Source organism: Lichtheimia ornata, assembly GCF_029851405.1.
Source record: "Lichtheimia ornata isolate CBS 291.66 chromosome Unknown scaffold00061, whole genome shotgun sequence".
In the NCBI taxonomy this organism is placed as follows: Eukaryota; Fungi; Mucoromycota; class Mucoromycetes; order Mucorales; family Lichtheimiaceae; genus Lichtheimia; species Lichtheimia ornata.
This window is the reverse complement of record NW_026695381.1, coordinates 31322-46141: the sequence shown is the minus strand read 5'-3', so window position 1 is coordinate 46141 and position 14820 is coordinate 31322. Positions and strand designations below refer to the sequence as shown.

Here is a 14820-nt window from a genome sequence, read left to right as displayed (position 1 = left end):
CTCACTCAGCTTCTTTCTCTTGGCTAATACCAAATGACTAGTACTACTATCCATCTCTCTCTCTCTTGGCAACCATTTAAAATAAGTGTGTGCGCACGTGTATTACCATTTTATTCTTTATCAGCTAACTTTAAGCCATATTCATTCAATTGAGCGGGAGTGACTTCCGATGGGCTATTGACAACCAGGTCTTTACCACCAGCAGCCTTGGGGAAAGCGATCACATCACGGATAGAGGATGCGTGACAAAGGATGGACATTAATCGATCAAAACCTAGATACACAATCCTATCAATATTGCCATGACAACCTATTTTCATGCTTCCTTCTTACCAAGAGCAATGCCACCATGAGGAGGACAGCCTGCACTTAATGCATCAATCAAGTGATCGAATCGTTCGTATTCATGTCTTTCCAACTATATATAAAAAAGTTAAAAATACAATTGCAGAATCATCCAATTTCGTATGTACCTGAAGTACTTTATCAAAGATAAAGTTTTGCATGACAGGGGAATGGATACGGATGGAGCCGCCACCAATTTCCATACCATTGAGCACCAAATCATAATGTTGGCCGCGCACCTTGGCGGGATCGGTAGCCAATAACGTGATATCTTCATCAAAGGGTGCAGTAAAAGGATGATGGGTGGCTTGCCAAGTGCGAATGCCTTGTTCGTCTGGGGTGAATAGGGGGAATGATTCGATCCATAAAAACTTGTATGCGTTGGGATCCAGCTTCATGACACCAAGGTCTTGCAAAACACCGGCCAAGTGTAACCGAACACGTCCCATCAATGTATTGCCACCCTAATTCCCATAATGAGTCGTTGTGCCTTTGTTTCCCCCCACCTTTCCTTTGAGGAACTTACATAGAGGTATTGCTCACGTTTGTGAACCAAAACCAAATCACCAATATCAATCCCCAACTCGGTATTCATGGCACTTGCTTGTTGAGCGTGGCTCGAATGCTTTAGCTTTCCACATTTGGATGGCCATGAGTGGATATTGTTTTCATTGATCTTGACAAATGCAAAGTCCTACATAATAAGTGTATGTGTGGTCAATATCAAGATAATATCCCATGTGCTACAAAGGGGGGGGACTTTTACCTTTTCATCAGCAAGTTCCAGTTCCTTTTGCATCGCCTTGAGCGTTCCACCTGTCAAAGAAGCAGCACCCTTTTTGACAACCAAGCAATCCAAGACCGAGTTCTTGTCAACCATATCGGGCAAGTAGCTGCCAATATCCTTGATCTATTGTGTACGCCACATACACGCTGCTTCTTTAGCCACATATACATACACATTTACATGATGCATTGCATGATACTTGCCTGCATATCAAAGCGCACATCGGGCTTGTCCGAGCCATACTATCATCACCGTTTTTAGTATAGGGCGATTAAAATACTCCTCTTTCTTTTCCTACCTTGGTCATGGCTTCATGATAGGTCATGTGGCGGAAGGTAGAATCATCCAATTTGATGCCAAGTGCCTTATCCCAAATCCGAGTGATGAAACCTTGTACAATGCTTTGGATATCCCGTGGAGTAACAAAGGACATTTCTAAATCTATCTAACCAAAGGGTCAGCTGATTGTACACGTTCCTTTTCGTGGTAGTACACACTCATACCTGTGTAAATTCGGGCTGTCGATCCGCTCGAAGATCCTCGTCTCGAAAACACCGAGCAATTTGAAAATAGCGATCAAAACCAGCAGCCATCAGCATTTGCTTGTGTTGTTGTGGGCTTTGTGGTAATGCATAAAATGCGCCTTTCTTGCGTGTTGGAACGATGTATTCTCGAGCACCTTCAGGGGTAGACTTGAAAAGGGTGGGGGTTTCAATCTCGACAAAGTCTAAAACCATCACCACAATCAGATTTCATTGTTGTTGTATGATAACAAAGGACATTTACCATTGTCTATCAAGCATTGGCGTACTGTATTGGCGACTTTGGATCGAAGGCGGATATTGTTCTGAAGCTCAGGTCGACGTAAATCCAAATAGCGGTATCGTAAACGCACTTCTTCATTTGGCTAAATAAATTGGATGAATCATCCCATCCCATCTCATCTTTTGGGTGATGATGAAGTCGTCTTACCAGGTTCTTTAATGGTTGTGATGGCCAAAAGGGTAAAGATGTCGATGCTGGATTCAAGCAATAAATCTTGTCAAGTTCTACTTCGATGGCGCCTGTGCTCTGCTGCTTGTTGATCATCTCTTCAGGGCGTTTGCGTACAATGCCTTCAGCACAAATCACGCTCTCGGTAGTCAACTTTTGGATATCAGCTCGAAGTTGTGAATCACCCGATCGAAAAACAAGTTGTGTAGTACCAGTAGCATCTCGGATAGGAATGAAGATGAGATCCTGAGACATGGCTCTAATGATAGTAATGCATTGTCAATCTTCATGGCCACGTGATCCTTCCCTCTTCAATGTGTACCTGGGCGTTTGTACCCATCCACTCAATACAACACGTTCGCCTTCGTTCTTCACACCAAGGTGACCACACTTTATAGTGCGTTGTGGATAGTTGCCATGGAAGCGATCGCTGTCTCTGTATCCAACCATAGAAGGCTCATGTTGCTTGCTTTTAATCTGACAGCTGGCATGGAGTCGTTGTCGTCGTAGCGATGCAAAGCGTAGGGTGGGTTGTAAGGATCGTTGTCGAGTGATAGCCAAAGTGGTGGTACCCCTTTGGACAATGTGAGCAATGCGTGTTGACATTGGAGCAAGTGAAACTGGTCGGCTCTGCACCAAAGAAGAAAACAATGAGCGGGCGAAAATCAGGCGGAATGTTGTCCCAAGATTAAAGCAGAGACAAGGTTGCTGTATTAAAATACACACAAATCATTGATGAATGGATACATACAATGGGGGAAAGAAAAGAGAAGAGAGAGATGGAATATAATGTAAATTGGAGAGAGGAAAGGGGAATTATTGCTGTGCACAGCTAACTCCAGGACCACCACGTTCTTCTTCATCGCTATCATCTTCATCATAAGCTTGTCGAGAATAACCAGTAGATCCATAAGCTGATAAGTCGGCAGTCATTAAACCACATTCATCCACAATATCGAATTGATCTTCAGTCATTGCAGCGGCTGTGGAAGGTGGGAAAACGTTACGAAGCGAGGCAAGTTGTTCTGTGGCAGCAAATCCATCCGATGGGAATTCGACTTCGAAGCGGATATAAAGATCACCATGCGAATCGGGGCGTTTATAGATAGGCATGCCTTCATTTGGAACACGCTTGATCATACCAGGTTGAATCACTTGGCCAGGTTTGCTTGCAACTCGAATACCACGTCCATCAAGGTGACGCACCACAATACGGTCAAATCCACATAAGGCTTCACCAAGACTGATTTTGACGTTACACATTAAATCAGCACCCTTACGCTCAAAGACGTCATGTTCCTTTTGCTCCAACACCAAATTGACATCTCCAGGTTCTATGCCAGGCTACAATAATCATAAAAAGATTAGTCTCTTGTTGCTCTCCATCATCCATGCATCCCCCATACATTACCTCTTGATCACCTTCACCACGCATACAAATACGTTGTCCTTCAGCCATACCACGTTCTACGTATACATCCAAGAATTTCTTTTCATCCACCACCTTTCGTCCACGACAACGTCTGCATCGATCCTTGACAATCTCGCCTGTGCTATGACATGTATCACAAGGAACTTGCATTTGTTGCATAAGACCCATTCCCATTTGTCGCACAGCAACCCGGAAACCACGGCCTTTGCAGTCTTTGCATGGACGTACAGCACCTGTCTTGCCACCGCGACCATTGCACTTGTTGCAAATAACGCTCTTTTCCAATGCCATCTTTGTACGTTTGCCGAGATACAAGTCTTCCAATGAAACCTTCAATGGGTATTTCATATTCTCGCCTTTACGTCGTCGAGGAGCTCCACCACCGCCACCGAAGCTGCCACCACCAAAGCTAGCACCACCAAAGAATCCTCCGCCAAACATTTGTTCAAAGAGATCATCGGCTGACATGCCTTCACCAAATCCACCTCCACCACCACGAGGTCCTTCTTCTCCAAATTGATCATACTCCGTACGTCGTTGTGGATCAGATAGTACTTCATAAGCATGAGAGATTTCCTTGAACTATAAAACGTCGTCGTTGTCAATGACACCTTCATCCATCCTCTATATACACAATGACAACTTACCCGTTCCCCCTCGTCAGGGTTCTTGTCAGGATGATATTTCATAGCCTAATGATCATAACACATACGTCAGCATATAGAACAAAAAAGTCGTTCCTGTTGACCACTGCATATATACCAGTTTCTTGTAGGCCTATACAAAAGAAAAAACATACAGCATGAGTCATGCATAATGAATGGCAAGGCACTCCCTTCCCCCATTTGAAGTCTACCTTTCGGATCTCGTGATCGCTTGCTGTCACCTCGACACCCAAAATCTCGTAGTAGCTTCCCATGATCGCAAACAAAGAAAAAAGACCAAAGAAACTAAATAACCGGCCGGATTCATAGTGAAATACTTTTCAGGGAGCGCTGACTTGTAGTATTGGAGGAAACTGATGGAATGTTGAGTATAGCATTGTCTTGAATATCAGCAATGACGAATGAGAATCAAATGGAAACAATAAAGCAAGGATGATATTGGATACATCATTTAACAAGTATTACAGTAGTTTTATTATATACACACATATGCAGATCAAAGAACCGACAAGGGCATCATTCATTCAGCTAACATTTTATACTCGTGTTGTTGTGGTTGTGATGGTTGTTGTAAGCGAGGGGTAGTGGAAGGTGGGGTATCGGTTTTTCTTAATTGTTGAAAGAGGTTATTGATCCTTGCAAGCTCGGATTCGGATCGATCAGGCGGCGGTGCAGATTGTGTCACTTGTCGTAAGGGGGGTCGTGATGGTGATGATGATAATAGTTGTTGTTGCTGTTGTTGTGCTGCCATTTCTTCCCTCTGCAAATCCTCAAGTTCCTTTTCTAATTCATCATCATCCAATTCAGGTACTCGATTGTTGGCTTCTTCAGTGCCCATCACAATAGCATCCTCCACTTCCTTTTGATCTTCAAACGCCTTTTGCACCTTGAACATGGCTTCATCCACCGTTGCCAAGGATAAGTCTTCTTTGCTAAGGATACTTTGAAGTGCATCCGCTCCCATATTGAAAGCTCGTACCACCTGTAACAAAAAAGTTAATCCATGTATAAAACCCTGCCTGCCACCCATCCATTCACCTACCTGAAGATCATTCTGGGACGTTTCTATTTTGAGTAACATCATTTCCATGGTCTCCAACGATCGTAACCTCCTGTCCAAGATCTCCATGATATGCTTCTTTCGCTTGTGAGCATACAATGCTTGTGCTTTTCGCTTCGCTCTATAATGCTCATGGGCCATCGTTGCTAGCCTACCCATAAGTGAGTCTCTATTACCCATCCGATCCCTTTCCCTCTTTCAACTTACTCTTCCGCTTTGGATTGTAATTCATCCACCTGCACCTTGAGTGCATGACATGTTGTTTTCATGCTCACCAATGCACGATCATGCTGTGTAATCTCGGCCTTTTCATCCTTGGCTGGAAACTTGACAACAACGTATTGCGTTCCATATCCCTTGACGTTGTCAGCAACCGCCACACCCATTTCCGCATTGAGGTATCGAAGGAGTAACCAAATATCCGAATCCGTCAAATCGATGTTGTCCAATTGACCATAATGTGCTCGAAAATCAGGTAATGTCATCAAACTGGTGGTAGCGTGGGTGATTGTCTGATTGGCATAGGATTGTACGATATGCTTGGCAATGCTCTTGAGCGTCGGCATAACAATATAGGTTTCAGATGATGTTGAGTTGCCATTACTCCTTGACCATAACCACTGGCTGATCGAAGACCACCACCATGTCGATGAGGATGTCTCATTGGGTAGCTGATACATCGCCATAAACTCGCCCAAGGTCACGAGCTCCTTGTTTTCCACCATGCTATTCTATTATGATGGTGGATCAGAGTCTTATTACTGCACACCCATCATCCACCCACTCGAGTGAGTCTTACCACAACACAAGATAATGCAAGCGGTTTGCCGAGACCAGGTCGTAGAAAATGACTTCCAAGCTCATTCATATCAAAGGCGAGTCGATAATCGGCGTTTCCCAACACTCCATGCGCGTTGCAGTCGAGAATGACGGATCGCCAGTAGCTCACGTTGGCATTGTATCCATATGGGTTCAACACAAGCAGCTTGGAAAAATCCGCGTACAAGGAGTTGAGTCGTTGCGTAGGATGGTCAAGATCAAAGTCGATGTATTGTTGTGACAAGTAGGCTTGCAATGCGGAACGCTTTCTGGCAGCCATGATCGCTTTTGGGAAAGAGCAAGAACCAACAACCCAGCTTTGGTGTCGGTGATCCCATTTATCATGCATACACACCAGTAGCATTGTCATTCGATAGATGTGCCACATTCACAGACGTAATACTATCTGTATCATATTAAAAGCATACCATGGCATTCATGATAATAAAGCATTGATGAATCATATGACTCAAGGTGTATCTATGAATGATAGTGTACTTAAAAGGTCACCAACATCCTACTACTACTTCCTTATTAACCCCGAATGATTATGGTGGTCATCCACCAGCATTGTTATCCAAAGGAGGATTCATCATGCTGTTGCTAGTTGGATTGAAATATGGTTGTAGTACGAGTACTATGCTCATCCACGTCATCACATGTTTCCTCATTACTCAAGCAGACGTGAATATCAGTCATTTGTGTAAGAATAGACAACGAAATGATCATTTGCAGTTTATAGTTTTTCTAATCGATAAGATCGGAAACCTCCTCACACACTTTGCGGACTATTATAAAAGAGGTCAGATACAGTGCAGCGATAACAACAACATCGTAATCACACAACTTTCGATAATCAAAATCACAATCAGTGATTTCATCACACTCAGACGAGGTTTCGAAAGAGAAACACTGTTCTCCTGGAGCGAGCTTTGTTGAGGCGTTGGTTGTAGCAAGGATAGTGGCAATAGCAAGAACAAGTACAGCGAACTTCATTGGAAAGTATGTAGAGTTGTTGTTGTTGACTTTGAGGGGTAATATGGATGCTGCTCATTTATATACACTCACTGCTTCTTGGAAGTCTTAACTTTAAGGTGAGATCTTTTGCCACAACTATGGCCGGTAGGAGGCAGCAGCATCATGTACATCCGTGCTCTACGATATACAAATACCCCTTCAAGGAGCTTGGTGGTATGTATTAACTCGAGATGTCGATCTCCGAAAGCACCTCTGCAAAGGACAGATGACAAACCTCATATGCAGCCATCATCTCTTGTAAGAATTGATGCATAGTGGATAACTTGGACCACATCAAACAAGCAACAATATCGTTACATAATGGAATACATGCATTCTAAAGGAAGACGACAGCAACGAAAATGAATGCGTTCTTTTACATGCTCTGTATCTGTCGCAGCGTATTAGGTATATGTGATGACCAGCATCTTCTCAAATGGCCGTAATTAACGTTTCTCCGTTTTTTTAATGTGTAGTATGTGTCATAAATCGGGAGTACAGTAGTCAACCGCATTGGCTGTGGCAAGTATATCGGTAGCCATGGCAACGAGTAGCGCCGATAACTTCATTACAGGTATAGTGATCTAGTCTTGTTTTGCGACGCGATGTAAATCAACGTTGGCCGGTTTACACAGTTGTTGCTTACCGATAATGACCTTACCTTGTTAGATGAGAGCACACTCTGCCACAATAGCGCCAAAGGAGAAAAAGCATTAACTAGTTTCCATCTGCAAAGTAGGTTTCAGGATATGCAAAAGCAAAGAATCCTTCGAGAAGCAAGTGATATCGAATCTAGGTATATGGATATCCACAAGCACCTCTTCAAAGAACAACTTTGTAATCCATAATACAACAAGAAGCGTCGTTTTTTCTTCATCATGAGCGAGTATCGACGAACATTGAATTCACGAATCATAAAATGGACACGTTCTATTTGATATGCATTCGCCACGTATGCATAATGTAGGCACACCTGCATCAGCGAGAAGTATACTACTGTACCACACACAAGACGTACACCAAAACCTGCATCAAACGCTAATTACGCCATCATTTAAAAAGGCGAGCATTCATCCTTCCACGGATACCGTATCCTAGCAACTTTTGATGGAGCATGGATCAAAGAGTGGGTACCTCTTTGCTACTTTCATTTGGCCTATATGGTTTATGGATGTGACTTTTGTCAATGCTTGTTGGCAGTGGTCAACTTTGGTACATGAAAACGATAGCTGCATGCGATTTCGTCGCCATCTCCTCCGCCAAGGGGTGTGTTGTGTGCATATATCAATATCCGGAGGCAACACCGCGCGCGCTTGTGCTCTTAAGCAGTTCTTGTTTTTGTATATGGTTTGGGATACTACGTAATGTTGATCTTTCACGGTTAGCGTATTGTGGTGTATAGAGTCCCCAATCTAAAAAGAAAAGGTTACCGGAAAGAAGCTGTGAGTATATATAAATGAGCAACGTTGATGTTCTTCCATACATAAACAACAACGTATCATCACTATCCCACAGTACTTTCAATGAAGTTCTCTGCTCTAGTCCTTGCCACTGCTGCCATTATTGCTACAGCAAATGCTATTAGAGGTTTCGATGTAGGAGAAAGCTGTACGGCTATCAAAGTACAAGCTACGTGTGAAGAGCATGCATGTAAATGGGATGTTGGTAAGTTGCATCATTATTCCAAGTTGATTCGTTCTCATTTGTATCTGATGTCTTTTGTATGTAGCTTCCAATGGCTGTATGCCGGTCCCTGATGGTGGAAAATTGCGTGGTGGAGTTGCTTTTTGAAGATGGGCATCCTTTACATTGTCGTATGATATATAGTAACCTGCAATGCAGGTTATGTTGAATGCCCAGCTTCATCGTATACATCAATCGACCTAGTAAACGTCTTTTTATACCATCCATGTATCGAGCATTAACATTGTTGAGGATCAAATATATAGTAGGCGGGGATCACGTGACTAATATGAATTTGCTGTGGTTGGCACTCATTGGCTGCATATGAATTCTTCGCTTCCCTCTTCACTACTACATTTCATAACAATAACGAATCGTTGACATGTTCAGCTTGAACAGGCTCTGCACTCGGGCAACACGCTCATTCTCTACCATTGCTCCGAGACAACAAGGCAATGCAGCTGATTACGCTTTTGCTTTCGACATTGACGGCGTGCTTGTCAAGGTACGTACCCCCCCCCACACACAGGAACGTCACTATGTAGCCTTACATGGATCCCATACTCTCTCTCCTTAGGGAAAACGCACCATTCCTCAGGCCAAAAAGTATGGATTTTATTTGTGCATTCTTTTTCTTTACTTTAACACGGTATGCTAGAGCTTTGCAGATGCTTAATGGGGATAATCCAAGTGGAAGGTGAGTTTGTTGCTAGGCAATAGTAGGCGGGCGCGTTCTAATGGAATGATGTTTTAAAGACGAGTGCCATTTGTTTTGCTTACCAATGGTGGAGGTGTTACTGAAGCTATCAAAGCGGCTCAAGTCAGTGAAATGCTCGATCTCGAGGTACGAAGGAAATAAGCAACATGATGATCCCATCTCATTGTATTTGTCTAGTAGATCCAACCCGAGCAAGTGATTTTATCGCATTCACCTATGCAAGCTCTCGTCCCACAATATAAGGACAAGGCCGTTTTGGTTGTTGGTGGCCAGGATCGTGCAGCCTATGAAGTTGCCAAGCAGTAAGTATCCCACTACCACCGTCCCGTGTACCATGCTTACGCTTTCATCATCAGGTACGGCTTTGATAATGTGGTCATTCCGGATGATATCCATTGTTGGCAACCTCCAGTGTGGCCTTTTCGCTCTGCTGATCGTGATAGTGCTAACAAGGAGGTAAGCAATGCTCAATGTGATCCTCTAAGGTGGGTTCTCTCATTGACGAGGTTTATCTTCAGGATGTCCCAGATTTTTCAAAGACACCCATCAGCGCTGTAATGATGTTCCATGACTCGCGTGATTGTAAGTGATCAGGTTTATTCAAGATGCCATGTTGTCTTACTCTTTTTCAAAAGGGGGTCGTGATATCCAAATCATGCTGGATGTTATTTGTTCTCAAGGTGGTGTTGTTGGTACGCAAAAGACTGATTTTGCCATTCAAGATATCCCAGTCTACTTTTCCAATGTAAGTTTGGCAATGCATCCTCAAGCTCAAGCAATAAAACTAATCCACGTTGATATATAGAACGATGTTGTAAGTAGGATGATGCATGTGTTATTGCAAAGGGTCTCATAGGTGAGTGTATAGGTATGGAGCACCGAATTCCCAGTGCCACGACTTGGTCAAGGTTCATTCAAAGCCGCCATTGAACATGTTTATTATACTTTGACGGGAGAACAACTTCAATCTACATCCTATGGCAAGCCCCATTCGACAACGTACGCCTATGCTGAACGTGTTCTCGAGTCATTGCAAGGATCAAAGCCTAAGCGTGTGTATGCCATTGGTGATAATCCAGCAGCTGATATCAAAGGAGCCAGTGACTATGGATGGTCAAGTGTGCTTGTTCGTACAGGTGTTTTCCGTGGACCTGGTAACTCGACCTTGTATCCAGCCAATGCCGTTGTCGATCATGTTGAACACGCTGTTGAATGGGTGTTGAGCCAAGAAGGCGATTTATAACAAAGATAGAATTTCATAGACAATAAAAGACACGGCTTTTTCCCATTCTGGGTCATGATCCTATTCCTGCACAACTTCTTTTAGTTCTTTTACACCCAAAACATGAATTCAGCAGCAGCAGTACAAGCTCCAGCCTATGTCTTTCGAAAACATACCGCTCCTGTCAATGCAGCAACACTCTTCGCTAATGACCAGTACCTAGCGTCCAGGTAAAAACAACCACACCGATGTTGTTCAGGAAGAAGGCGTCCTCTAATGGTTGCCATGTAGCGATGCAAGTGGCATGGTGTTGATTTGGAAAATGCGTTCACGTCGCGTCATACTCGAGTGGCAAGCACACGAAAAAGACTGCACACATATCATGGTGTATGACAACGGCAGTAGATTAATAAGGCAAGTAGTGTATAGGAAGGATGGATAAGCATTGTTGCTTATGCAGTGGTTTTTTAGTCAAGGCCGTGACAATGTGATCCATGTTTGGGGTCTTTTATTGGACGTCGATGGCATTTCATCCAAGGAGTTGCTGCAATCTATACCCTACGTATCTCTAAACTTTTGTCGCTTATCTCTTTGCAAGCATCAAGGTAAAAAAAGAAGATCACATGGGATTTGCCACAAGGTGATTAATGCATCACTTTTTTCAGGTGACACGCTGGTTGCACTTCCCTTTCGAGGCGATACTACAAACGTAAATCCAACTTAGCAAAGAAGGTTGACCTCTTTTGCTAACATTCATCCTTCCTATGATAGATCGACGTGTATTGCTTGGAAAAGGATCGATGGATATACCATGGTGTAGGCGAGGAAGAGAAAGAACAACGAAGGCTATGCATGGCAGTGCAGCTATTTTCAAGGGGATCCGATGTTTATTGTTTGGCTGGCTATGAAGATGGATCAGTCTGTCTATGGCAAATGGAGCAAAAACTACTCTTATGGGATGCGAAAGAGCACACAGAGCCTAGTAAGTAAACGAGAATGAGTTTCGTGAATGGATATTAAAAGCGTATCCAAATAGTCCTTGACTTGGCTGTGGATAAGGATCATCAACATGGCATCTCAACTTCGGCCGGCAGAGAACTCGTCAAGTACGCGTTGTTTGGCAATCCAGAGGCACCCGTTGTGAACAAGACATTGGCCAAAAAATCAGGGCTAAACACGGTCGCCATTCGGCACGACAACAAGATTATTGCTACAGGTGGGCTTGATGGAAGGTAAACATTTGAATTTGTACGCCTTCGTTTTCGATGCTCATGATCTCATTTTGTTTAGGATACGCGTATTCTCATTCAAGTCCTTGAAACCTTTGGCCGTGCTATCCTATCATCGTGAAAGCATTTATTCGATCGGCTTTGCAGAGAATGTGGATGACAACGTGGATCATTGGTTGATAGGCGCGTCAAAGGATACACGCATCAGCATGTGGAGCCTATATTGATTATGATGACGAGACTGCTGGACGGTTGAACCTAAAGATAGCGGCGCATGCAACCCATAGTACAAATAGCATTATCGTACGCCATGTATATAAACATGATACAGTCATTCCGTATTTTCCTTTTGGGGACGCGTCATGCAACAGCATGATCTGCGTAAGTATTTATGCATTTAGACCGTGCTTGTGTGTGTGTATAGAAATGTTGGAAGCTGAGAGGGATAGCTTTGTATCGGTTCTACTTTGAGGAGAGTAACACGCGTCCGATTTTATGGATTTTTTCGTTCTGGGATTATAACCTTTTCACTGCATGTCAGAAATGATGTATTTATATACATCACGGGGAAAAGGTAAAGGAAAGTGAGGGGATGATGGACCATGCACCCTGTGCAGCTAAACCCAAAATGACCCATTGTGTAACGTAACATGCATCATCATAGCCAACATCACCTTTGGCTCTTGTACCTTTTAAATCATTGACATCTATGAGTGAACAAGCAAATCACGTATGCAAATGCACATGTAGGATTTCATGTTTGAAAAGTAAAAGGCGTATTATCTTTTGAGATCAAAGGAAAAGCCGAATGCAAGGTAATGCATGATTAATGTAACTCGTACAACTTTGCCAAAACGCCCATGCAAGGTTCATACTCTGCTTGGTACAAGGGGAGAGACAAACATGTGCCTATATCATGTATGTATTATAGTGTGCGGGGCTGCATCACACACACATCCGCTCCTTTGGTTTACGTATATAGGTTTCTTTTTCTCTTTTTGCTCTTTTTCTTTTTCTCACTCACCCACTCTTGGTTTCATCATCATCATCATCATCCACCATGACTGCAGACTCGCCAACTATGGTTGCCACTTTGGACAACATCGAGGAACTCCTCAAAGATGATAACAAGGTCAAGATTGCTGTCTTGGATATGGATTGCGTGTTACGTGGCAAAATGATCAACAAGACGCGCTTTTTGCAAACCCTTACCAATGGCTTTGGTACTATTCTTGACACGCCCCGAGATGGTTCTAAGTGGTACTCACACACACCTCTCTGTAGGCTTTTGCAGTGTATTGTTTGGATGGGATCTCCAGGATCGCATGTACTTTGAAAAGACCGAATTCAATGACGAGGAAGGTGGTTTTGGTGATATGATATGCAAAGTGGATCTTAAATCATTCCGACGTATCCCTTGGGAGAACAACACGCCTTTCTTTTTGGTGGATGTATACCATCCTCGAACCAAGGAACCTATTTTTTGCAGTCCACGCGGCTTGGTACGTGATGCTGAGAAAGGATTTCAACAAGAATTGGGCTGTACACCTTTTATTGGCATTGAGCTCGAGTTTTTCTGCTTCAAAGGTAAAAAAGCGCTTCGTGGTTGTTTTATGTACAAAGTCTAACTTGAATCTATAGAAACGCCCGAGACGTTGGCAACCAAGGGATTTGTGAACCGTACGCCCTTGACATTGGGCAACTTTGGCTTTTCCTTTTTGCGCCCCACACAAAACCAAGAGTTTTACTATCATGCATATGACTGGTTACGTGAGTTCAATATTGAATTGGAAGCATGGCACACTGAAATGGGACCTGGTATCTATGAGGCGGCTGTGGCATACCGAAATGCAAGTGAGGCGGGTGATCGTGCTGCTCTCTTAAAGACATCCATGAAACAAATCGCCCTGCAGCATGGCTTGATGGCTACCTTTATGGCCAAGCCTGATCAGAACCATATGGGATGCTCCGGTCATATGCACATTAGTCTCAAAGATGAGCAAGGACGAAACCTGTTTACGCCACGTGATGCATCAGATGCATCAGACATCCATCCTGAAATGAGTAACACCATGGTACACTTTTTGGCTGGTGTCTTGCGTGCTCTTCCTAGCATCCTTGCCGTCTTGGCACCCACCGTCAACAGGTAAGGGATTGGGTAAAAAAGAGGGAGCCTCTTGTTGTTGATACATGCATACAATGTATATAGCTACAAACGATTGGTGGAGAATCAATGGGCACCTGTCACCGTGAGTTGGGGTATTGAAAACCGTATGGGTGCCATCCGAGTTATTGTTCCTCCTTCGGCATTACCTAATGCGACACGTCTGGAAGTGGTACGTAATGTGGGATTTGATATCATCTATGTATGTAATCTCATGCATGCATCTTTTTTATTCTTGTAGCGTGTTCCAGGAGCTGATGTAAACCCTCCTCTTGCTATGGCAGCCATCCTTAAAGCAGGTCATTGGGGTATCAAGACAAAGCAAACCGTACCTGTTCCACCCCTGGATCATGGCAAAGAAAAGGCATCGGCAGGTGGAGCACGCCTCGCACGAAATTTGCAAGAGGCCGTCATTGCTATGGGTGAACAAGATTCAATTGCTCGTAAAGTGCTTGGTGACGCATTTGTGGACCATTACATTGTGAGCCGCAAACATGAATGGAACCTATACCAATGTGCTGTGACCGATTATGAGCTCAAGCGGTACTTTGAGTTGATCTAAAACGAGTCATCATTTCATACATAGTACAAGTTTTATTACTTTTATCGTCATCCATGGAAGACTAAAGGTTGCAAAAGGAAAAAAGAAGAGAAAATCATACATAAAGCAGGGTTTTGACTGTGAT

General features: G+C 43.5%; 7 protein-coding genes across 7 annotated transcripts; 4 read left to right on the top strand and 3 right to left on the bottom strand.

Annotated features, from left to right (window-relative positions):
- Window positions 1-110: 110 nt before the first annotated feature.
- On the bottom strand, window positions 111-2731 carry O0I10_009874 (aspartate-tRNA ligase; the record flags this gene model as incomplete). Its single annotated transcript, XM_058489860.1, has 11 exons — window positions 111-274; window positions 334-418; window positions 474-809; window positions 872-1039; window positions 1112-1255; window positions 1336-1374; window positions 1431-1577; window positions 1636-1859; window positions 1919-2039; window positions 2105-2384; window positions 2448-2731. 11 exons carry the CDS (start codon window positions 2729-2731, stop codon window positions 111-113), a joined length of 1992 nt encoding a protein of 663 aa, XP_058339347.1.
- Window positions 2732-2941: 210 nt separating this feature from the next.
- On the bottom strand, window positions 2942-4476 carry O0I10_009873 (chaperone DnaJ; the record flags this gene model as incomplete). Its single annotated transcript, XM_058489859.1, has 5 exons — window positions 2942-3469; window positions 3537-4139; window positions 4205-4249; window positions 4320-4334; window positions 4414-4476. 5 exons carry the CDS (start codon window positions 4474-4476, stop codon window positions 2942-2944), a joined length of 1254 nt encoding a protein of 417 aa, XP_058339346.1.
- A 266-nt stretch (window positions 4477-4742) lies between these two features.
- Window positions 4743-6381, bottom strand: O0I10_009872 (uncharacterized protein; the record flags this gene model as incomplete). Its single annotated transcript, XM_058489858.1, has 4 exons — window positions 4743-5204; window positions 5265-5433; window positions 5490-6013; window positions 6082-6381. 4 exons carry the CDS (start codon window positions 6379-6381, stop codon window positions 4743-4745), a joined length of 1455 nt encoding a protein of 484 aa, XP_058339345.1.
- A 2260-nt stretch (window positions 6382-8641) lies between these two features.
- On the top strand, window positions 8642-8909 carry O0I10_009871 (uncharacterized protein; the record flags this gene model as incomplete). The annotated part of the gene is made up of 2 exons (XM_058489857.1): window positions 8642-8783; window positions 8848-8909. 2 exons carry the CDS (start codon window positions 8642-8644, stop codon window positions 8907-8909), a joined length of 204 nt encoding a protein of 67 aa, XP_058339344.1.
- Window positions 8910-9183: 274 nt separating this feature from the next.
- O0I10_009870 (TIGR01456 family HAD hydrolase) lies at window positions 9184-10762 on the top strand (the record flags this gene model as incomplete). The annotated part of the gene is made up of 10 exons (XM_058489856.1): window positions 9184-9306; window positions 9379-9407; window positions 9460-9498; window positions 9558-9645; window positions 9700-9821; window positions 9876-9975; window positions 10038-10101; window positions 10155-10264; window positions 10325-10333; window positions 10388-10762. The coding sequence occupies 10 exons, from the start codon at window positions 9184-9186 to the stop codon at window positions 10760-10762; spliced, it is 1059 nt and encodes a 352-aa protein (XP_058339343.1).
- Window positions 10763-10864: 102 nt separating this feature from the next.
- On the top strand, window positions 10865-12197 carry O0I10_009869 (uncharacterized protein; the record flags this gene model as incomplete). Its single annotated transcript, XM_058489855.1, has 7 exons — window positions 10865-10971; window positions 11033-11155; window positions 11213-11346; window positions 11407-11450; window positions 11513-11723; window positions 11778-11973; window positions 12032-12197. 7 exons carry the CDS (start codon window positions 10865-10867, stop codon window positions 12195-12197), a joined length of 981 nt encoding a protein of 326 aa, XP_058339342.1.
- Window positions 12198-13051: 854 nt separating this feature from the next.
- On the top strand, window positions 13052-14696 carry O0I10_009868 (uncharacterized protein; the record flags this gene model as incomplete). Its single annotated transcript, XM_058489854.1, has 5 exons — window positions 13052-13193; window positions 13255-13557; window positions 13612-14116; window positions 14180-14306; window positions 14376-14696. 5 exons carry the CDS (start codon window positions 13052-13054, stop codon window positions 14694-14696), a joined length of 1398 nt encoding a protein of 465 aa, XP_058339341.1.
- Window positions 14697-14820: the final 124 nt, after the last annotated feature.